This window comes from Rana temporaria, chromosome 3 (assembly GCF_905171775.1).
Source record: "Rana temporaria chromosome 3, aRanTem1.1, whole genome shotgun sequence".
Taxonomy (NCBI): Eukaryota; Metazoa; Chordata; class Amphibia; order Anura; family Ranidae; genus Rana; species Rana temporaria.
Window position 1 is genome coordinate 32056148 of NC_053491.1, and position 25492 is coordinate 32081639.

The 25492-nt window shown below is 44.9% G+C and overlaps 1 protein-coding gene across 1 annotated transcript in view; it reads left to right on the forward strand.

The window, feature by feature from the left end:
• Positions 1-25492, forward strand: part of AGBL1 (AGBL carboxypeptidase 1) — an 863343-nt gene that overhangs the window by 183538 nt on the left and 654313 nt on the right. The window contains exons 7-9 of the mRNA XM_040341533.1: positions 2804-3012; positions 11660-11831; positions 16487-16554. Coding sequence (XP_040197467.1) covers positions 2804-3012; positions 11660-11831; positions 16487-16554 — 449 coding nt within the window. The remainder of the gene's footprint in view (positions 1-2803; positions 3013-11659; positions 11832-16486; positions 16555-25492) is intronic.

Here is a 25492-nt window from a genome sequence, read left to right on the forward strand (position 1 = left end):
GAGAGATCTGTGCATGATATCATAAGCCTAGGCTTTTTACCAGACTAGAAACAGGAAGTGGGCTGTATAAGGTATTTACTGGCAGAAAAAAAAATGTTTTACTATACAAAGTTAAAACAACAAGAGCTGGGAGGTAGTAGGAAGCATGGTTCTGATCAGTTCCTGGACTGCTGAAGGTATGTCCAAAACAGTTTCAGGTAGCCCCCTGATCCTAATTTTATACCTGCGGGACCTGTTCTCCAGTTCATCAATTCTGGAGATAGCAATGTCTAGTTGTTCCTGGACAGTGTATACGTGTTTCTCATTTTGGTTCGAAGCAGCCACTGTATCTTCCAATTTTTGTTCTATGGTGTCAATTCTCGTTCCCAGGTATTTAAATTCAGCTTTCAGATCCCCAGTAATATTAGCCGCTGTATGTCCTAGTCCCCTGTCAAGGAGTTCTGAAAACTTTTGAAATAAGTCCGTCATTAGAAATGCCTGTTCCCTGGACAGCACCTCTGAGGGAATTGAGCCAGTCTGAGCGGTAAAATTATGCAAGGTCAGGGATTATGTGACCAGTAAGGGTCTCAGTGTATGCTGGTGGGGGGTATGAGGACCTGTGGGAGGCCAGTCTGAAGCCCTGAGGTAAAAGTTACTTTCTCTGAGGAGAATACTTGCGTTTGTTCTGTGAGGCAGAGCGTGCTGAAGGCTGTATTCTGTATAGCGGCGGCCATCTTAGATTTTCGTTTGAAGCCACGGGTTAAAATTAGTGTCTGGGGTCCTTCCTAAATGAATTCTAAATATTGGGGTGTTCACGTGTTGGTTGGGAGTCTGCCTGTGATTTTTTGTAATTTTCAGTTTGCCGTGAGGGCCACTATGTGCGCAGCTGTGCAGGGCTGGAGCAGAGCTCTTGGATCAGACGGCCATCCTTGGAGCTCCACGCATTTTTTTTATCCTACCTAAAACACACTGAGACTGTTGTTCACCCGATTGTACCGTACCCCGTCAGTTCTGAGTTGTTACTTCCCTGAGATCTCAGATCCGTGCTGTAGATGCCGGGAGGAACAGGGGACCTTATTACCTATTTTTTGTTCCTGCCTGAAATTAGACCATTATTGGCGAGAGGTACGCAGGCTCACTCAACACTTCATGGATTTCTCGGTCCCAGATGATCCTGCCTTCTTCCTCCTCCATTGCTCTAATATTCGTGCCCTTTCGTTTTAAGTACTTGTATGGCACTTGGCCCATCATTTGCATGGTGGGCCATGCAGCGCCCCACCCGGAACGGTCTTCGTGACCATGCCAGCGGAACTTGTGGACTCGATGTCCGCCAGTGTCCTGCGATCGGGTCACAGAACAGCAGAACAGGGGGGTTGCCTTTGTAAACAAGGCATCTCCCTGTTCTGCCTAGTGACACAACACTGATTGTCTGCTCCCTCTCATCAGGATCAGTGATCACTGTCGTGTCACAATAAGTCACGCCCCCTAACAGTTAGAATCACTCCCTAGGACACACTTAATCCCTTCCCCGCCCCCTACTGGTTAACCCCTTCCCTGCCAGTCACATTTACACAGTAATCAGTGCATTTTTATAGCACTGATCGCTGTATAAATGTGAATGGTCCCAAAATAGCATCAAAAGTGTCCGATGTGTCCACCATAATGTCGCTGTCACGATAAAATTCGCAAAACAAGTGAAAAATGTATAATAAAAATGCCATAAAGCTACCCCCTATTTTGTAGACGCTATGGCCCAGATTCACATACATTGGCGCATATTTATGCCAGTGTAGCATATCTAATATATGCTACGCCGACGTAGCGCAGAGAGGCAAGCACCGAATTCACGAAGCACTTGCCTCCCAAACTGCGCTGGGTTCCCTCGGAGTATGCCGTCGTAAGTGGAAGTGGGCGTGAGCCATGCAAATGATGGGCCAAGTGCCATACAAGTACTTAAAACTAATGGCGCATTCGCCGTCCCGTGGACATATCCCAGTGCGCATGCTCAGAATCACGTCGGAACTACTCCCTAAGATACGACGGATCACTGCCTACGACGCGAATGTAACCTACGCCCAGCCCTATTCACGTACTACGTAAACGACGTAAAATACGACGGCTGTGTTCCCTGGTGCAGCCATTTGCATGGATGCTGCTGACTTTACACCTGCTTTATGGGGCATAACATTACACCAGATGTAGGACTTTACGCGCACTGCGTCGGACGGACGTACGTTCGTGAATCGGCGTATCTCCCTCATTTGCATATGTGAATAGAAAATCAACGGTGCGCCAAATATGACCAGCGTAAATTTGCACCCACGATACACCGGCGTAGGAAAGTTACGTCGGTCGGATGAAGCCCATTTTCAGGCGTATCACAGTTTGTGGTCACGGCGCATATTTGCACTTACGCGGCGTATCTCGAGATACGTTGGCGTAAGTGCTTTGTGAATCCGGGCCTATAACTTTTGCACAAACCAATCAATATACGCTTATTGCATTCTTTGTTTACCAAAAATATGTAAAAGAATACGTATTGGCCTAAACTGAGAAAAAATGTCCTTTAAAGCTCAAGAAATAAAAAACGCAGAGGTGATCAAATACCACCAAAAGAAAGTTCTATTTGTGTGAAAAAAAGGACAGCAATTTTGTTTTGGAGCCACAGCGAATCAAAAAATGTGGCCCGGTCATTTGGCAGCCAAATGGTCTGAGGCTGAAGTGGTTAAGAACATTAATAGTTAGCAAGTTGTTATGGGTACAGTTCCACTTTAACGAATAATACAATTATAAATTATAATGGTTTTTTTTTATGTATTTCTAGAGTCCAATGTCAGAAGAGCGGTGAACAGAGGCTATGTTTGTGGCTTGCTGAATTTCTACCAAGATTGGCACATCAGTGATTCTTCCAATGCCTACATCCAAATCCGAAGAGGCCTACTGCGCTGCCTTAAACATATGACCAATGTGCGATCGGGAAGAGAAGCCTTCATACAAGCCCGCGGAATGGAGATACTCTACAATACGACACAAGTAACTAGAAAGGGCATTGGGGACACAGCTCTGCACTCTGTTAACACTGCTCAAGACGATTTCTTTTTCATACAGTGACCTTTTCATCAGTGGTGGTGCATCCATAATAGGCACAGGAGCGCAGCTCCCCCTCTCTTCTGCACCGTCATTGCATAATTCTATGTATTGTCGCTGCTGCCGCCCACTATTCAGGTGGCCAGCCCCCTGTTGAGCACCGGCCATCTGAATAACAGCGGTGGGTGTGTTTTGAAAGTGTCGCTGGCTCTGATAGGCTTCCCGATTACAGCCCGTGGGCTGTAATCGGCTTCCAAATGGTTAACCAGAGGGTGCACAGGGTGTGTGTTCCCTGGTTAACACTGACACGCATCTCAGCCAATCAGGTTCACCGGATTTGGTTACCGGTTACCTGATTGGCTGAAGTGACATTGAGGGCGGGAGAAGATATCGAGGGATCGTGGAGGAGGATGGCTGACCTGAGAAAGGTAAGTACCGGGCGGGGGGTCAATCTGGCGGTATTTTGGGGCAATCTGGCGGCATTTTACGGGGCAAACTGGTGGCAATTGATGGGCACAGTGGCTGTGTTTGATGGCACAGTGGTGACAATTGATGACACAATGACTGCGTTTGATGGCACAGTGGTGACAATTGATGGGCACAGTGGCGACAATTAATGGCACAGTGTGACAATTGATGGGCACAGTGGCTGCGTTTGATGGCACAGTGGCGACAATTGACTGGCACAGTGGTGACAATTGATGGGCACAGTGAGACTGCAATTGATTTTTTTTTTCATTTGTTTGCGCCCCCCCCAAAAAAATGAGCACCAGCCGCCACTGCTTTTCATAGTCCTCATCTTTTCACCATCTGACATTTATGGGGCACACTGGCGGCATTTTACGGGGCAAACTGGCGGCAATTGATGGGCACAGTGGCTGCGTTTGATGGCACAGTGGTGACAATTGATGGCACAATGACTGCGTTGGATGGCACAGTGGTGACAGTTGATGGGCACAGTGGAAACAATTAATGGCACAGTGCGACAATTGATAGGCACAGTGGCTGCATTTGATGGCACAGTGGCGACAATTGACTGGCACAGTGGCGACAATTGTGTGTAGTATTGACAGTTGATGGGCACAGTGGCAACAATTAATGGCACAGTGGCGACAATTGACGGGCACAGTGAGGCTGCAATTGATTTTTTTTTTTTTTCATTTGTTTGCGCCCCCCAAAAAAAAATGAGCACCTGCCACCATTGCTTTTCACCATCTGACATTCAAAGTCGCCACCACGCAATATTTCTAGTTTTAATTTTTTTATTTCATTCTTTTTTTAAGTTTGCACGTTTTTATTATTTGATGTGAAACACTGAAAAGAGGTCAAAGGCTTAGATTATAGGAAGGAAACCAATGGAAAGATCCGGCAGATATTTTCCTTATCTCCTATCAGTAGATAGTTTTACCCAAAAGCAATAAAAGATCCGTCCCACAGAGTTAGCAGTCTATTAGTTTGTGGTCTACTGCAGAGCAATGTTCCAAAATCGGTAATGATTACATCTTTGATATATTGCATCTACCACGGTTCCTCACGCAGCACGCTAAGAAAATGTATTTATAATTATAAACTAATGTTGTGATGGGAATGTTATTTAGGTACAAAGGGAATCATTTGCCCAGAAGAAAAGAATAACTTTATCTTATTCGGTGTTACAGATTCTGGAAGTTTTTCATTTCAAAGAGATTTTTCCACTGCTACTAATTAACGTGGATTGGATTAGTCGTGGGGGGAGGGGTTATCTCAGCTGGACCTCAATCAATTAGCTCTGTAGATGCTGGAGCATTTTTGAGATAATTTCTACTTAATAGAAAAAATTTAATGAACAATTTTAGTTTAATTCCAACCAGGGCGACCCCTGCTGAATCCCATTGGACCACAAGAGGAAAGCCTCGTACACACGACCGGTTTTCTCTGCAAAAACCAGCAAGAAAACTGCTTCTTGCCGAGAAAAACGTTCGTGTGTACGAGGCATTCAGGTTTCTCGTCTGGAAATCTGGCCAGAATCTCAACGAGACAAAAAGAGAACCTGCTCTCTTTTTTCTCTTCGAGATTCTTGTCGGCTTGTTTCTCGACGAAAAACCAGAGAGTGTGTATACTTACCTGTCGCCGTGGAAACCCGCACATGCTCGAAATGACTTTGACGCATGTGCGGGTAGCTTCCACGGCATAGGTAGGGTGAAGCAAGATGGCGGCGACCGCATCAAATGTGACGAGCGAATGCTCATCGTACGCGATGACGTCACCGCGTTTTTGCCTTTTTAACCACTTCCATACAGGGCACTTACGCACCTTCCTGCCCAAGCCAATTTTCAGCTTTCAGCACTGTCGCACTTTGAATGGCAATTGCGCGGTCATGCTACACTGTACCCAAACAAAATTGGCGTCCTTTTTTCCCCACAAATAGAGCTTTCTTTTGGTGGTATTTGATCACCTCTGCGATTTTTTTTTGCGCAACAACTAAAAAAAGACTGAAAATTTGGAAATAAATTACGTTTTTATTTTTTTCTGTTAATTTTTTTGTAAATAAGTAAGTTTTTTCTTTCAATTACGGGCGCTGATATGGCGGCACTGATGAGATGGCACTGATTTACCTATGTTGCCACCAATCAGTGCACAGATAAGGTGGCACTGATTGGTGGCGCTGGTATGCGGCACTGGTATGCGGCACTGATGGGCACACATAGGCGGCACTGATGGGCACACATAGGCGGCACTCATGGGCACTCATGGGCGGCACTGATGGGCACTCATGGGCAGCACTGATGGGCACTCATGGGTGGCACTTATGGGTGGCACTGATGGACACAGATGGGCACTGATAGGAGGGCACTGGGCATGGATGGGCACTGTGCATGGATGGGCACTGTGGGGTGGCACTGATGGACACTGTGGGGTGGCACTGATGGACACTGTGGGGTGGCACTGATGGACACTGTGGGGTGGCACTGATTTACCTATGTTGCCAGTCAGTGCCCATTTGTGGGCACTGATTGGCATCTTTTTTATTTTTTAATGCTTTTTTTTTCAGACTTTTTTTTTTGTTCTCAGACTTTTTTTTTAGTTTGCCCTTCCCTGGTGGTCCAGGGTGGGCTTCCCTGGTGGTCCAGTGTGGCGATCCGAGGGGGGGCTGCGCTGATAAACAATCAGCGCGAACCCCCCCTGTCAGGAGAGCCGCCAATCGGCTCTCCTCTACTCGCGTCTGTCAGACGAGAGTAAGGAAGAGCCATCAACGGCTCTTCCTGTTTACATCGTGATCAGCCGTGGTTGGACACGGCTGATCATGTGGTAAAGAGTCTCCGTGAGAGACTCTTTACCAAGATCGGTGTTGCGGGGTGTCAGACTGACACCCTGCAACAACGATCGCCGCGATGCGCGCCCCCGTCATGACGTCCAGTCAGGATTCTACAACCACTTTGCCGCCGTCAATATGTCATTGGCGGGCGGCAAGTGGTTAAAGAGAACCGCGGTTCTTTTGAAAGGAGTGTGTGTACACTCGGGCGACAAGAGATTCTTGCCAAGAATCTCGTCAGGGAAAACAAAGTTTTTTTTCTTGACGAGATTCTTGGCCGTGTGTTCTCTTTGATGGGAAAAAAATAAAAAATCCCAAGTTTTATGAGTTTTTACTTAACATTGGTTTAGCAAAAAATTGCAACGTAAATCGTGTGCAATCATGAAAAAAAGAAATAAAATACTTGTAAATTTTTTTTTCTTCGTTTGGTGCTGACATCTTTTCATCAGTTTATAGAGCACAATGAATCAGACATATCTATACTTACCCCAAATGAGCTAACAGTCTAGTCTAGCTTTTTCATAAAGGGGCCCGTGAAACCCTAAGGCCGCGTACACACGATCGGTCAAAACCGATGAAAACGGACTGAAGGACCGTTTTCATCGGTCCAAACCGATAGTGTGTGGGCCCCATCGGTCAGTTATCCTTCGGTCAAAAAAATTAGAACTTGCTTTTAAATTGAACCGATGGACGCCTAACCGATAGGTCAAAACCGATCGTTAGTATGCAAAAGCATCGGTTAAAAATCCACGCATGCTCAGAATCAAGTCAACGCATGCTTGGAAGCATTGAACTTCGTTTTTTTCATCACGTTGTTGTGTTTTACGTCACCGCGTTCTGACACGATCATTATTTAACTGATGGTTAACCGATGAAACCGGTCAATCGATCCGTTCTCATCGGATGGACTGATCGTGTGTACGCGGCATAACTGCCTTTTCACATTAGGGAAGCGTGCCTTGGATGTGGGACGATAAAAATTTGGCTCAACCACCTATTTTTACCACTTCCAACTACAAACCTAAACCTAAGATCAGTTTATACAAAGGTTAAGTAAACCTGTAGATTTAACCTGTAGTGTTGGAGGAAACTGGAGCACAAACTGCAGGCCTACAGTGACCTTGGTTGGAACAGAGCAAGAAGTATTGCCGCGTACACACGACCGTTATTCATGTCATGCAAAAAAACATTGTTTTTCTCGACGTGATTTGTCGTGATTCCTCTCAAGCCTACCTTACATACACACGTTCGTGAAAAAAATGCTCGAGCAAAGCGCGGTGATGTACAACACGTACGACGGCACTATAAAGGGCGAGTTCCATTCGAATGGCGCCACCCTTTTGGCTGCTTTTGCCAATTTCCCCGTCTCATAACTTGCTTCTGAGCATGCACTCTTTTTTCCCCCTCGTTAAAACGCATACACAACCGTTTTTCACAGGCAATTTAAAAAATTGAATTTTTCTCGTCATTAAAAACGGTCGTGTGTACGCGGCATATGTCACCAGCATACCAAGGATCTCCAGAATGGGTCCAATGCTTTATTCAGCAATCACATAATGGTTACAATAGCAATGTTTGGTCACACGCCTGATGAAGGGGTCCTGTGAGGCCTTGAAATGTTGCTATTGTAATCATGATGGGGCATATTCTTAAATATCTGAGGCGGCGGAACGTATGTCCTTTACGTTACGCCGCCGCAAGTTTAAGTGGCAAGTGCCTGATTCCCAAACCACTTAGCTGTAAACTTGCGGCGGCGTCGCGTAAAGTCCACCCGCGCAAGCCCTCCTAATTCAAATGATCCTGGTAGGGGGCGTGGATCATTTAAATTAGGCGCGCTCCGGCACCGATCGTAATGCGCATGCTCCGTCAGGTAAATTAGCCAACGTGCATTGCGCTAAATGACGTCTCACGGACGTCATTTGTTTTGACTGTAAGGTAAATGGCGTCCAGCGCCATTCACGGACGACTTACGCAAACGACGTTACATTTTCAAATTTCGACGCGGGATCGACGGCCATACTTAACATTGAGAACGCCACCTAGGGGGCATCTTTATCTTTACGCCGCGTATCGCTTACGGAAACTACGTTAAAACACTACGGCGGGCAAGCGTACGTTAGAGAATCGGCGTGACTAGTCATTTGCATATTCTACGCTGACCGCCACCTAGCGGTCAGCGTAAATATTGCAGCCTAAGATACAACGGCGCAGGCCGTCGTATCTTAGGCATGTTTAAGTGTATCTCAGTTTGAGAATACACTTAAACATAGGATCGGACTTACGTCTGCTTATCTGCTGATACGCAGGCGTAAAGTATTTGAGAATATGGCCCGATGTGATCATTCCACAAAACTTTGGTCCTCATCTGGAGATCCTTGGTATGCTGGTGACATACTTCATGCTCTGAATGTCTTCAGTTTCCAGCCGATTTGTCACTGCAGCACCCACTTACATCCACAGCCAAGTTCAGGAATGTGTGTGTTGGGAATATCATACTTGAACTTGGTAGGAACAGGGTCTAAAGGCCCATACACACAATCGTACTTTTTGACAACAGCGGTCCGGCGAACGTGTTTTATCGGACAATTCGACCGTCTGTATGCTCCATCGGACAATTGTTGTCTGTTTTTCAAATTGGACAAATGTTCGCTGTGCATGCTCTCAAACTTTCCGACAACTAATGTCCGTTGGAGCATCATCCGATCATGTGTACACAAGTCCATTGGACTAAAGTTCAAAGTAAAAACACACATGCTCCAAACCAATGCTAAAGATCAGACAATAGCAGAAGTTGCCCAAAGGGTGGTGGCAAAGATCTGAAAAACCACATGATTTGGTGTATGTTGGCTGAAAAAGTTATGCCATGTGCATAGGTGTGCGCAGCCTATTGCATTAGGGTGTGCACCCCAAAGATCAAACACATAGTACTGATCACTCATAATGAAAGGGAAGGGGCTGGTAAGGTACATATTTACCGGCCCTTTCCCCCACTCATCCTAAAACATCCCCGCAGCAACAGCTGGAGGGAGAGGAGAGTAGGGAAGCCAGAAGCGCTGCGGGGGGAAGGAGGGGAGAACCAGGGCAGTAGGGGGAATGTGTGCTGCAAAGGGTGATAAGGGTGTGCCTGAGCACATCTGGCACACCCTGTGCGCACGCCTATGACCATGTGTATGCATACCAAGTTCACGGCCAATGCCCCTTCGGACCAAAATCCACAGAAAAGTCAGACGGAAGTCTGATCATGTGTATTAGGCTTAAGACTTACCAATAACCAGATATCCAGAAATACTTAATCCATTTATCAAAATTTACCAGAAGAGTGGAGTTGCCGTCTAAGCCTTCCTTCTAAGGCAGGGGTGTCCAAACTTTTTTCAAAGAGGGCAGATTTGATGAAATGAACATGCGTGAGGGCCGACTATTTTGCCTGACATTTTTTGAACCCTTAAAATTAAATGCAAATGAACCAATACACTGCCCAACAAGAATTATCTTGCTTTTGTGGCTGTGTGTGGTGAAGAGTCTCAGGCCCCGTACACACATCCGAGGAACTCGACGTGCCAAACACATCGAGTTCCTCGTCGAGTTCAGTGTGGAAGCCGCCGAGGATCTCGGCAGGCCAACTTTCCTCATTGAACAACGAGGAAATAGAGAACATGTTCTCTATTTGGCCCGACGAGTTCCTCGTCTGCTTCCTCGCTGAAAAGTGTACATACGACGAGTTTCTCGGCAGAATCCAGCTTCGATCGAGTTTCTGGCTGAATTCGTGGCTTGGTCGTGTTATTTGCATATACCGTATTTATCGGAGTATAACACGCACCTTCACTTTAAGAGGGAAGTTTCAGGAAAATAAATACATTTTAAATAAAGTACTGTGAAGCAAAATAAATGTCAGTGCCCATCAATGCAGCCTAATCGGTGCCAATCTGCAGCCTCACCTCTGCCATGAATGCAGCCTCTAAATGCAGCCTCACCATTGCCTGAATGCAGCCTCACTATTGCCATGAAAGCAGCCTCACTATTTACATGAATGCAGCCTCTGAATATGCAGCCTCACCATTGCCTGAATACTGCCTCACCATTGACATGAATGCAGCCTCTGAATGCAGCCTCACCATTGCCTGAATGCAGCCTCACCATTGCCATGAAAGCAGCCTCACCATTGACATGAATGTAGCCTCTGAATGCAGCCTCACCATTGCCTGAATGAGCCTCACCATTGCAATGAAAGCAGCCTCACTATTGACATGAATGCAGCCTCTGAATGCAGCCTTACTATTGCCATCATTGCAGCCTGATTGATGCCCATCTTCAGCCTCGGAGGGGACAGGGAGGGGGCCGGAACGGATTACATACAGAAGAATCTCCTGTTTACTTAGCGGCCTTCCTATTACAGAGGCCGCCAAGTAAACAGGAGATTCTCCTGTATGTTATCTAACAGCACTCGTCCCGCCCCCTCCCTGTCCCCTCCGAGGCTGCCAGAACGATAAATACGGTATATATCTTTTGTGGCCCCCCCCAACGAAACCCTGAGTACCCCGGTGCTCTGGGATTCATTGGGGGGGTCACAAAAGAGATATATATATATATATATATATATATATATTATCCAAATTACCAATGGGGCCACATTAAACCAAAACGCGGGCCGCATTTGGCCCCCTGGGCTGGACTTAGGACATGCCTGGTCTAAGGGGTCTCCAAACTGCAGTCCACGGGCCAGATGTGGCCCTTTGCTTGCCATAATCTGGCCCTTGGGGCACTATTATTATTATTATACAGGATTTATATAGCGCCAACAGTTTATGCAGCACTATTCCTTCCACTGACACCAAAAACAGGGCACCATTCCTCCCACTGACACCAGCAATGGGGTATTATTCCTCTTCCTACTGGCCACAGTCCAACTTCCCTAATATTTTAAGGGCAGTAAACTGGCCCTTTGTTTCGAGCATTTTAAGACCCTTGGTCTATGGCATACAGATTGATGTCCACATGGTTGATGGCGTCGATCTACTGTCACAAACCAAGCAATTGATGTTTACGTGGCAACACAGCTGCATTTCAATTATTTACTGTAGTGAGACCGGCAACACACAGTTCTGCTTCATAAATACCAGTGCGCTATGTATCTTAAAGTCAATGCATGATGATGTATGCCTCCCAGTCACTCAGCATCCTACGCCGTGTAGTTCACTAGCAGCTGGAGGCTTTTAATTCATAACACAGCCAGGCTTGTTTTATGTGTGTTATTGATTTCCTTACACGTATTTTACACCGTCGTATTTTCTGTCCTCTCCCTAGGAATGTTTGCGTTGGAAAAACCTGGACTCTGTGGTCAGCGCAGCAATACAGGTTTTAAGAAAGTGCTGTCCGAAGTGCACGCTGCCGCTCTGCAGTACTAATAGCTCCTATACCTATCCCGTGCCTGGAGCAAGCCAGCCAATCACCGCAGCAAAAGAATTCTCCCAAGAAGGTAGACTAAGGGCCAAATTCACGTACAGCCGCGCAAAATTGTACGGGCGTAACGTATCTGATTTACGTTACGCCTCCGCAACTTACACGGGGCAAGTGCTGTGTTCTCAAAGCACTTGCTCCGTAAGTTGCAGCGGCGTAGCGTAAATCACCCAACGGAATTCAAATTCGGCGGGTAGGGGGTGTGTATCATTTAAATCAAGCGCGTCCCCGCGCTGAACAAACTGCGCATGCGCCGTCCGTAAAATATCCCAGTGTACATTGCTCCAAATGACGTCGCAAGGACGTCATTGGTTTAGACGTGAACGTAAATGACGTCCGGCCCCATTCACGGACGACTTACAGAAACAACGTAACTTTTTAAAATTTCGATGCGGGAACGACGGCCATACTTAACATTGGCTGCGCCTCATATAGCAGAGGCAACTTTACGCCGGGAAAAGCCTAATGTAAATGTCGTAACCTTACTGCGTCGGCTGCGCGTACGTTCGAGAATTCGCGTATCTAGCTAATTTGCATACTTGATGCGGAATTGGACGGAAGCGCCACCTAGCGGTCAAAAAAATAAATTCAGTTTAGATCCGACGGCGTAAGAGACTTACGCCTGTCGGATCTAATGGATATCTATGCATAACTGATTCTAAGAATCAGTCGCATAGATACGACGGCGCAACGCAAAGATACGACGGAGATACGCCGTTGTATCTCGGTTGTGAATCTGGGCCTAAGCTTTCTGTAACTGGGCTGATTTACAAATAGGCTGCTCTGCTGACTTTGCAAGGCAAGGTGCACTGTGCAAGGGAATTTTCTCGAATGCCTTGTACACACGATCGGTTTTCCCGGCGGTAAAAAGTCAGCCGGGAAAACCGAGAACCTGCTCGGTAGCTTTTTCCGCCCTACACACGGCTGGGTTTCCCGGCAGGAAAACTGCCATGAGAGCTTTGGTCAGGAAACCCGGCCATGTGTATACTCCACCGCAGGTTTTCCCCATAGGTAAACTGCCGGGAACCCCGGCTGGAAAAAAGAGGACATGTTATCATTTTTCCCGCCAGGACTCCCGTCGGTTCTCCTGTCGGGAAAACTGCAATGGAGCATACACACGGCCAGGATTCCCAGCCAAAAGCTGTCATGGCAGTTTTCTAGACGGAAAAAACGGTTGTGTGTATGAGGCTTAAAGTGGAGGTTCACCCAAAAACCTTTTTTTTTAACATTAGATTGAGGCTCGTTTTGTCAAGGGGAATCGGGTGTTTTTTTTACAATCGAAGCAGTACTTACCGTTTTAGAGATAGATCTTCTCCGCCGCTTCCGGGTATGGGCTGCGGGACTGGGCGTTCCTACTTGATTGACAGGCTTCCGACAGGCTTCCGACGGTCGCATACATCGCATCACGATTTCCCGAAAGTAGCCGAACATCGGTGCGCAGACGCCGTATAGAGCCGCACCGACGCTTCTTTTGGCTACTTGTGACGCGATGTATGCGACCGTCGGAAGCCTGTCGGAAGCCTGTCAATCAAATAGGAACGCCCAGTCCCGAAGACCATACCCGGAAGCGGCGGAGAAGATCGCTCTCTAAAACGGTAAGTACAGCTTCGATTTTAAAAAAACTACCAGATTCCCCTTGACAAAATGAGCATCAATCTAATGTTAAAAAAAAAAATTTCGGGTGAACTCCCGCTTTAAGTGTATATGGTGAAATTTCACTTTGCAATGAATACCCAATCACTTGCAGGAAAAAAACAACAGTATATTTGCTTGCACTTGATTGGATGATTAAGGCCTCATTTACATCTGGCGACTTGGGCAATTCTGCCCACAATTCCAAATTACACTGCAAAACACACCACACGTGTTTGGGTGCCAATCATTTTTTCAGGAACCTTAAACAAGGTGCGGTTTTGCTGCAATTGTCGTGTAATAATAGTTTTGAAATTGTGGCAAACCGCATTGTGAGTGAAGCTTGATGCCCAAACACAGCTCGTGTTTTTTGTGGTTTGACAAGCTTCACGCAATGCGGTTTGCCACCATTGCCGCACAATTCTTGCACAACAATCGCGGTAAAATCGCATCGTGTTTGAAGGGTTATTGAAAATGGATCGCGCCCAAACACACGTGCCCTGTTTCTCCCCAATTACTGCGCAGGCAGAATCACAGCGTTTACGCCCGCAACCCCAAATTGCCAGATGTGAATGGGGCCTCAGGCCCCATACACACGACCGAGTTTCTCGGCAGAATTCAGACAGAAACTCGATCGGAGCCGTATTCTGCCGAGGAAACCGGTCGTGTGTACACTTTTGGCCGAGGAAACCGACGAGGAACTCGTCGAGCCAAATAGAGAACATGTTCTCTATTTCCTCGTTAGTCAATGGGGAAACTTGGCTCGCCGAGATCCTCGGCGGCTTCACAAGGAACTCGACGAGCAAAACTATGTGTTTTGCCCGTCGAGTTTCTCGGACGTGTGTACGGGGCCTAAAGGTTTAGTTCACCTTTTGGAGAAAAAAAAAAACAATGCACATGTTTTTGCAGGTAAAAAAAAGCGCATTTATTTTTATTTTTTAACACTGAAGCCTGTAAAGCAGGGGTAGGCAACCTGGGGCCCTCCAGCTGTTGCATAATTACAAGTCCCATCATGCCTCTGGGAGTAATTGTAACTGCAGCCTTGCAATGGCTCATGGGAAATGTAGTTCTATAACAGCTGGAGGGCACCAGGTTTGCCTACCCATGCTTTGTAAATAAGTGCAGTGCTAAGGAATATACACATAAATCATAAACTTTTTTCATCTGAAATTCCCATCGTGTGTGGGCCCCATCTGACTTTTTTTCCATTGGTGTTTAGAAATAAAACATGTTTTATTTTTTCCGATAAAAAAAAACGATAGGAAATTCCTATAGTCTGCGTGCAACTCCGATGGAGAAAAAAACCCACATATGCTCAGAATCAAGTTGACGCATGCTCGGAAGCGTTAAACTTTGTTGTAGTGTTTTTACATCACCGCGTTTTGGTCTGACAGTGTGTATGCAAGACAGCTTGAACGGAATTCCGACAAAATATTCCATCGGATTTTAGGCCATCGGAAAATCTGATCATGTGCAGTTGTCTGCCCGTACCTCTATATGGGCAGACAGTTACTAAAGTGTAGCAATAATCAATGAACTACGAGAGCACCCACCAGTGCCCTCACATTTCATTGTGGACTACAAGCCTTCTGCCGCAGTGGAAGACATGACTTGTAGTTTATTCATCCACAGATCATCCACAGATCATCCACAGCAGGGCCGATCCGCCCTATAGGCTCACTATGCAAGCTGCTTAGGGCCCCGAAAAGCTGCGGAGGGTCCCCCAAATTACTAGAGGCCCCGCCTGGTGAGAAGTCATTTTCGGCCCCTCACCCCGCTGGCTGCATGGGAGAAGAGGTAAGAAGGCCCAGATTCACAAAGCCGACATATAACAAGATACGCCGACGTAAGTGCAAATGTGCGCCGTCGTATCAATGCGCCGGACCCACAAACTAAGATGCGCCTAAAAACAGGCTTTATCCCACCAACGTAACTTGCTGGACGCATGGTGGCGCTCCCATTGATTAGCCATTCAAATATGCAAATGAGTGAAATACGGCAATTCACGAACATATGTGCGCCCGACGCAGTGCGTGTAAGTTGTACTTCCGGTGTAAAGTTATTCCCCATAAAGGAGGTGTAACCCAGCAGCAGACATACTGTACAAAGGTCTGCACCAGGGAACACAAGCTGGCGTATTTTACGTTGGACGTGTCTGGCTGGGCATAGGTTACGTTCACGCCGTACGCAGTGATCCGGCGTAGTTTAGGCAATTGTTCCGACGTGGTTGTGAGCATGCACAGGGGGATGCACCCACGTCTCGGCGCATGCGCAGTTCATGATACATATCTGTCTGGCGCTCGGCCCATCATTTGCATGGGGTCATGCCTCATTTGCATTGCTCACGCCCACTTCCACCTATGCCGGCGAACGCCTTCGAAACCCAGCGCAGCGTTGGGAGCACTGGCTCGGTGAATTCTATGCTTGCCTCTCTGCGCTGCGTTGGCGTAGCATACATTGTTTGCGCTACGGCTGCGTAATGTGCGCCCGCTCTCTGTGAATCTGGGCCGAAGTCGGCACCCCCCCGCTTCTCACTTTAATGTAAGATGTCATTTCACTTTAATGTGACATGTCATTTTGCTTAGGGCCCCAGGGAGGTCAGGATCGGCACTGATCCACAATATTATTCATCCACGGCTGTGTGGACAAATCTCCACACAACTGCGCTATTTTTTAATTGTGACAGCGGGTGTGGGGATAGAATCCCCTACCCTCTGTCACAGCTGGGGATCAGGGGGGTGCAGGGACTGGAGCACAGTAATAGGTTACATATAACACCCTATATATGGGTGTAACATGTGACATGTTAAAAAGTGTACTTATCCTGTAAACTCAGCAGAGCTTCATCCCATCCACTAAACTCAGAAAATTCCCTTTATTTGCAAAGTGAACACCATATTTTCCTTTAGTAAATCAATCCCATAAAGTGTTTACTGGCTTGTAAAATACCGCAAATAACTGATATATTTTAATATACATGTATGGGAATTATTGCAAGCTTGATACTATTGTTTCTGATAAAGCATCTTGTATCCCTCATAGATGAGTCAGAAGATGAAGATGAGAGCGATACGGATTTAAATGTCATGAATGATGAGAATAAAGAAGAAGTGAGTATTCTTTATTTATATTCATATACAATGGATGTGGATCAAGCTCAATTAGTAATGAAAAATGATGTGTTGTGGCTCAGTTGGGGACAAGGTGGTAAAAACATGGGGTCGAGATGCATTTTTACACCCCCTCCCCAACTGCCCCCATTTGAACTCATTCACATGGGCAGAAAAATAAAAAGGCTGCATTTAGACGCATATTTTCTGCATGAAAGAAAGGTTCTTGCTGGCAGAACTGCAAATTCCTGTGTAAAATGTTCTCGTGTTTATGCTCATTAAATGTGAAAAAAAAATTTGATGTCACAATGTAGAGAATAAGATTTCCTATCATCTGTGCCCAGTCTTGCCACACCAAGTTAATCCAGCTCTGAACAATCCTCTTTTTATTGTTCAGGGAAATAAAACAGACTTCCAGATAAAAACCAAAGTCCTTGCTTGAGTGACAGGTTATTTACATATCTCGTGCACTGCTTGCAGACATGCACAGCTTCTGTAAAAACTGCTCAATTCACATCCCCCTCCCCTCTTCCCTCCAGCTCTATGTATATTCTGATGGCTGTTGCATTTTCTCATGGCACTGAACTGTGACTCACCCCATATTTTGAAAACATTTAATCAAAACACAGGGAAGGGGATGTGAATTGTGCACTTTTTTTCAGAAGCAAGGACTTTGGTATTTATCTGGAAGTCTGTTGTATTTCACTGAACAATAAAAGAGGATTGCTCAGAGCTGGATTAACTCTGTGTGGCCGACTGGGCACAGATAATGCCGCATACACACAATCGTTTTTCGGCATGAAAAAAAACGACGTTTTTAAAAATGATCGTGTGTGGGCTTTACATCATTTGTTGGCTTCTGAAAAACAAAAACAAAAAAAATTTGAACATGCTGCATTTTTTCATGCCGTTTTTTACCCACTTAAGCCCCGGACCTTTAGGCAGCTAAATGCCCAGGCCAGGTTTTGCGATTTGGCACTGCGTCGCTTTAACAGACAATTGCGCGGTCGTGCGACGTGGCTCCCAAACAAAATTGACGTCCTTTTTTTCCCACAAATAGAGCTTTCTTTTGGTGGTATTTGATCACCTCTGCGGTTTTTATTTTTTGCGCTATAAACAAAAATAGAGCGACAATTTTGAAAAAAATGCAATATTTTTTTACTTTTTGCTATAATAAATATCCCCCAAAAACATATATACATTTTATTTTTTCCTCAGTTTAGGCTGATACGTATTCTTCTACCTATTTTTTTATAAAAAAAATTGCAATAAGCGTTTATCGATTGGTTTGCGCAAAATTTATAGCGTTTACAAAATAGGGGATAGTTTTATTATTTTTTGTTTTTTACTACTAATAGTGGCGGTCAGCGATTTTTTTCATGACTGCGACATTATGGCGGACACTTCGGACAATTTTGACACATTTTTGGGACCATTGTCATTTTCACAGCAAAAAATGACAGGGGAGATCACAGGGGAGATCACACAGATCCTGTCTTTTTTGCTGTGCAGGAAGATGGATCTGTGTGTTGTCCCAGGCAGCCCATCCCCCACACAGATAGTAAACACACCCAGGGAACACATTTAACCCCTTGATCGCCCCTGATGTTAACCCCTTCCCTGCCAGTGTCATTAGTAAGGCAACAGTGACATTTTTTAGCACTGATCACTGTACTAATGTCACTGGTTCCCAAAAAAGTGTACAAAATGTCAGTTAGGTGTCTGATCTGTCCGCCACAATGTCACAGTCCTGCTAAAAAGCACAGATCCCCGCCATTATTAGTAAAACAAAAAAAATTATAATAAAAATGCCATAAATCTATTCCCTATTTTGTAGACGATATAACTTTTGCGCAAACCAATCAATATACACATAGGCCCGGATTCACAGACATCGGCGCATATTTATGCCGCTGTAGCGTATCTTTTGTACGCTACGCCGACGCAGCGCAGAGAGGCAAGCACGTAGGTGGAAGTGGGCGTGAGACATGCAAATGAGGCGCGACCCCATGCAAATGATGGGCCGAGTGCCAGACAGATACATATAACGTATGGCGCATGCGCCGTCCCGTGGCCGCATCCCAGTGCGCATGCTCAGAATCATGTCGAAACAACTGCCTAAGATACGTCAAATCACTACATACGGCGTGAACTTAACCTACGCCCAGCCATATTCACGTCCAACGTAAACTACGTAAAATACGACGGCTTGTGTTCCCTGGTCCATACCTTTGCATGGGTTGCGCCTCATATATGGTGAATAACTTTACGCCGGACGTACGACTTACGCAAACCGCGTATATTATGCGCCGGGCGCAAGTACGTTTGTGAATCGGCGTATCTCCCTCATTTGCATATGTGAATAGAAAATCAATGGGATGAGCGCCAAATACGTCCAGCGTAAATATGCGACCACTCTACCCCGGCTTAGGCAAGTTACGTTGGTCGGATGAAGCCTATTTTCAGGCGTATCTAGTTTTGTGGGCACGGCGCATAGATACGACGGCGCATATTTGCACTTACGCGGCGTATCTCGAGATACGTCGGCGCAAGTGCTTTGTGAATCCGGGCCTTATTGTTTTTTTTTTACAAAAAATATGTAGCAGAATACAAATTCGCTTAAATTGATGAAGAGATTCGATTTTTTACATGTTTTTTATTGGATATGTTTTATAGCAGAAAATAAAAAATAATGGCCCAGATTCAAGTAGCAATTGCGCCTGTGTAACCATAGGTTACACAGCGCAATTTCTTACTTGCTCCGGCGTTACGAATGCTTCTGATTCAGGAACATCGTAACGCCGACTGCAGCCTAAAATCTGCGTGGCATAAGGCTCTTATGCCACGCATATTTTAGGCTGCATTCTTGCGATGCCCGCTAGGGGGCGCTCCCATTGTGCTCAGTGTATAGTATGCAAATTGCATACTAACACTGATTCACAATGTTGCGCGGGCCCTGCGTACACAAGTTACGTCGTTTCCGTACGGCGTGTTTAGCGTAAGGCTGCCCCTTCTAATAGTAGGGGCAGCCAATGCTAAAGGATACCCGTCGTTCCCGCGTCGCGATATTTGAATGTTACGTCGTTTGCGTAAGTGATTCGTGAATGGCGCTGGACGCCATTCACGTTCACTCTGAAGCAAATGACGTCCTTGCGACGTCATTTGCCGCAATGCACGTCGGGAAAGTTTCCCGACGGAGCATGCACTCTACGCTCGGCGCGGGAGCGCGCCTAATTTAAATGATTCCTGCTCCCTACGGGATCATTTAAATTGCGTGCTCTAGCGCCGGGCAATTTTGCCGGCGCGCCCTCGCAATTTACGGAGCTACTGCTCCAAGAATCGAGGGCAGCGGAGCAAATTTGCGGGGGCGCAGGGCAAAATCGTTGCCCTGCGCCTCCGCAAATAAAGCGCAATTCTCTTTGAATCCGGGCCAATGTTTTTTTTTTTTCAAAATTTTCGTTTTTTTTGTTTATAGCACACAAAATAAAAACCACAGAGGTGATCAAATACCACCAAAAAAAAGCTCTATTTTTGGGGTACAACGTCGCATGATCGCGGAATTGCCAGCTCAAATAACACAGTGCCGTATTGCAAACAATGGCCTGGACATTAGGGGGGTAAATCCTTAGGACTGAAGTGGTTAAATACCACCAAATGAAAGCTCTATTTGTGCAAGAAATATGATTTGGGTACAGTGTTGCATGACCGCGTAATTGTCATTCAAAGTGTGACAGCCCTGAAAGCTGAAAATTGGCCTGGGCAGGAGGAGGGTGAAAGTGCCTGGTAATTATTATTATAGGATGCATTAAGGTGAAAAAACACAAAGCTTTACAACCACTTTAAGCTAGATGACTAGATAAGAAAATATTGAAGCTATACTTGCCCTCAAGACCCCATTGAATAGATTGAAATGATGCACCATGCATTTCTGGTACCTGCCAACTCTGATTAATTGTATTGATGTGAGCGGATTTCCTTATTCAAGTAAATTCTGAACTGACCTTATATCATTCCAAGTTTTTCAGATTTGGCAGGATATAGAAGTACTAGGCACAGAGGACCAGATTCATAAAAGAGATACGACGGCGTATCTCCTGATACGCCGTCGTATCTCTGAGATACGATTGTCGTATCTATGCGCCTGATTCATAGAATCAGGTTACGCATAGATCTCCCTAAGATCCGACAGGTGTAAGTGACTTACACCGTCGTATCTTAGGCTGCAATTCTAGGCCGGCCGCTAGGTGGCGATTCCATTGCGGTCGGCGTAGAATATGCAAATGACTAGTTACGCCGATTCACGAACGTACGCTTTGCCCGTCAATGTAAATGTACGTAGTTTCCATAGAGATACGCGGCGTAAAACTAAACCTGCCCTCTAGGTGGTCTAGCCAATGTTAAGTATGGCCGTTGTTCCCGCGTTGAAATTTAAAATTTCACGTCGTTTGCGTAAGTCGTCCGTGAATGGCGCTGGACGCCATTTACGTTAACGTCAAAACCAATGACGTCCTTGCGACGTCGTTTAGCGCAATGCACGTCGGGAAATTTTAGGGACGGAGCATGCACAGTACGTTCGGCGCGGGAACGCGCCTAATTTAAATGGTCCCCGCCCCATTTGAATTAGGCGGGCTTGCGCCGGGCGGATTTACGCTACGCCGCCGCAAGTTTACAGGCAAGTGCTTTGTGAATCAAGCACTTACGCTGAAAACTTGCGGCGGTGTAACGTAAATGTAATACGTTACGCCGCCGCAGCGTAGGGCGATTCTACGTGAATCTGGCCCAGAGATTCTACAATGGCAAATCTTCCCAGTAAGGTCATGGATGTAAAGGTTATTTAAAGGATCACTAAAGGAATTTTTTTTCCTTGTCAAGAATATCTTTATTAAATGCAAGAATAAATTGTACATGAAGCATACATTCGTTACAGTAATCAGGTGGTTATTATAACATAAGATTGACTAACAGTATCATCTTTCTTAAACAACAATAAACGGGAATATTTTAGCCATGTTCTGTGTACTATCGCAGGAAGAGTTTAAGTAGTTAACATAGCCAAATATGTAATCCTTACAACTTGTCCTAGTGGCTAGTGGATAATATATCAAAGATAATACGTCCTTATTTAATGTAACCTTACTACCTATCAACTTTAAATTTCTAAAATGTGCTACCTTTTCAAAGTTAACGGTAGATACACGAGGGTACTACCTTATGCAGTATCAGATCAGGAAAAGGAAGAAGGGAAGAAAAGGAAGGAAAATGGGGGGGGGGTCAGGTAAGGAAGTCTGCAGGGATGGGCTAGGATCCGTCGTCAAAGCATGAAATGTACAACGGTTATTTTTGTATAGGAAAGCTACCATGGCATCATTACACCTTTATTAAAATTTTCTGGTATAGCATATTGTATCCAAGGGTTCCATATTTTTTCAAAGTTGGCGATCGTGTCCGTTTCTAACGCTTCCATTTTGGCGTGCGTCATAGCAATATTCATTCTATTTTTTGTTTCCGTCGTTGATAAAATTGGAGTTTTCCAAGCTTTTGCTATGGTTTGTTTGGCTGCCGTAAAGAGTTGTGTTAGTAGCTTGAAGTGCGTGTGTGTTAGATTGATGGGCTTTAAATTCAGTAGTGCCAATTTAGGGTCTGGAAGTATTCTCAATTTAGTCACCGCATTTACCATCTTGAAAATCTTATCCCAGAATTTCTGTACTATTGGACACGTCCACCAAGTATGAAAATATGTACCTTGGGTGATGCAACCCCTATAGCAATGTCCGGTGTAGTTTAGTGCATATTTAGCTATTCTGCTTGGCACCAGGTACCATCTCATTAATACCTTATAGCCCGCTTCCAATGCTATTATATTCGAGGAAGCCGATTTAGTGTTTCGCCATATTTGATTCCAATCCGAGGTATTAAGTTCTATACCCAGGTCACTCTCCCATTTCTGAACATAAGGAAGCTTTGTTGTGTTATTGTGGGATAGTGACTGCAAGTACAGAACCGAAATTGTACCTCTTACATGTGGATTATCTTTACATATACTTTCAAAAGGTGACATCTGGTTTTTCAGAGCCGAAGAGGTCAGATGTGTTTCCACGAAAATTTTTATTTGGAGGTATCGAAACAATTCTGATTGAGGTATACCGTATTTTTTACATACTGTCGGGAAGGGCATGACACCCGATGAATCCAAAAATTTATAGACATATATACAGTCTTTGCTTACCCATTCCTTGAATGTGTTAGGGAAGATCCATGCCGGATAAAATGTTGGGTTTTTATAAAATGAAAGCAGTGGGTTGAGAGGGGACACCAGTGAATACTTGGATTTATAGCTATCCCATAGTGAGAGAGAATGTTTAATAATTGGATTGCAGATTTTCCTGCGTAGCTTGGGAAGAATCCATAGTAAGTTAGCTGGAGGGATGGGATCACACTCGGTTGCCTCAATCGCTACCCAGAGAGGTGTTTCCTTTTTTGCATGATATTTGGCCAAGGTTGAAATTTGCGCTGCCCTATAGTAGTTTGTAAAATTCGGATATCCTAACCCTCCTTGAGTTTTGGGGAGATGCAAGATTTTCACCTTTATTCTGGGCCTAGATGTGCCCCATATAAAGGTCGTCATTCTGTTTTGTATTATCCTCAGAAAGTAAGCCGGTATTGGACTCGGGAGCACTCTAAAAAGATACAACAATTTTGGTAATATTGTCATCTTAACTGCGTTGATCCTACCTAACCAGGATAATGGGAGCTGGGACCAGGATTTGAGTAAGTTTGTTATCTGTTTAAGAAGAGGGGGATAATTATAAGAGAATAAATCAGATGTATCAGCCGTTACGTGTGTTCCTAAGTACGGGATGCTCTTATCCGACCATGTAAATGGAAGACCTACTGTGGCTGCACTTAATTCTAGTCTTGAGAGGGATATGTTTAGTGCTACACATTTCTTGGGATTAATGGCTAGACCTGAGAACGTCGCGAATCTATCAAGTATTGGGATGAGATTAGGGCCAGTTACTTGCGGGGAAGAAAGAAATAAAAGAATGTCATCCGCAAATAGGCATAATTTATGTTTATGACCTCCTAATTCTATACCTAGGATAGTGGGGTCTGATCTGATTTTCTGAGCAAGCGGTTCGATAAGGAGGGCAAATAATAACGGGGATAACGGGCAGCCCTGACGTGTTCCTCTTCTGATATCAAATGTGTCAGACTTATATCCTGCGTATTTAACATAAGCTTTAGGGTTATTATAAAGTTCCATAATCCAACTAGTGAAATTAGGGCCAAAGCCCCATTTCTGTAGAGTATATTTTAAATACGCCCAGGAAACAGAATCAAAAGCTTGTTTGATGTCCAGAGAGAGAAAACACGCCGGTATACCCCTTTTCTTTGCTATGTTGGCCAAGAGGCATGCCCTGCGTATATTATCGCCCGCTTGTCTGGATGGCATGAAACCTACTTGATCTCGATTGATTAGAGTACCGATAAAATTGTTAAGGCGGGTAGCTAGTATTTTACCTAATAGTTTTATATCTATGTTAAGCATAGATATGGGACGATAATTGCTACAAAGTGTGTCATCCGAATGTGGTTTGGGAATCATACAAACCGTTGCTAGCAACGTTTCAGGTCTGAAGGTTTTTTGCTCTAGTAAGTTGTTAAATGCCTCTGCCAGTCTGGGTGAAAGTAACTCAGTAAAAGTTTTGAGGTAGTTTGCCGAGAACCCGTCAGGTCCCGGTCTTTTGTTAATTTTGAGTTCCCGAATGGCTAAAGCTATATCCTCTTGCGTAATTGGTTCTTCCAACTGTTCTTTCTGTGATTGACTTATTTGTGGAAGATTAATTTGTGCAAAAAAGGAGGCAGCTTTAGATTCGTCAAATACAGTAGTTTCTGAGTAGAGTTGTTTTAGATGTGAGCTAAACTTTTGAACTATTTTAAGTGGGTTGCTGGAGAGAACCCTGTTGGCAATTTTTAACTTTATGGGTTTAAAAGTCTTATTGAGTGTGTTTAGCGCTCTAGCTAAATATGTCCCTGGTTTATTAGCTTGCTTGTAGAAAGCATGTCTAGATCTATTAAGTGTTCTATTTGCCGAATCGGTTAAGAACAAGTCGTATTCCAGACGTGCTTTGTCCAGCCGAGTTCTATTAGTTTGAGTTTGGCAGTTTTGTAGGGCCAGAAATGCTAAGTTGAATTCTGTTTCCAATTTTCTTGCCATCAGTGCTCGCTCCTTTTTTAAGATCCCTATTTGCCGCTGGAATGCTCCTCTGAGGACTGGCTTATGTGCTTCCCATAATGTAAGTGGGGATATTTCAGGGCTTGCATTGAGTTCTAGATAGTCTTTTAGAGCTTGTTCAATCAATTGGCAATGGGCAGGGTGTTTGAGTATAATTTCAGGAAGATACCAAGTGGGATCATGGTTTTTCGGAATGGTTGATGCCATTGTGGTGTACACCGCATTGTGATCTGACCAAGGGATGGGTATTATATTTGAATATAGTATTTCAGGGACCATACCGATTGTCACAAAAATATGATCAATTTGGCTGAAGGATTGGTGTGGGTTTGAAAAGTATGTGTAGTTACGTTTTGTGGGATTGTGTTCTCTCCACGTGTCTACTAAATTGTATTTGGCTAATAAGTTGGGAAGGGTCCATTTAGCTTGGTGTTTAGGTGTGACATAGGGGGTTTTATCTAAGAATGGAAGAAGGACTTGGTTGGAGTCTCCGCAGATGAGGAGAGTCCCTATTTTATGTGAATTAATTATTTGGAAAAGATGTGATAAGAAGGGTAACGGGTTTAGATTAGGAGCATAATAAGATACTATCGTGATCTCCGTATCTAACACTTGGCCTGTTAATAGTATGTATCTGCCCTCTGGATCTTTGATTTCCGTTTTTAGAGTGAATGGTGTGGTGCGATGAAAAGCGATAAGGGT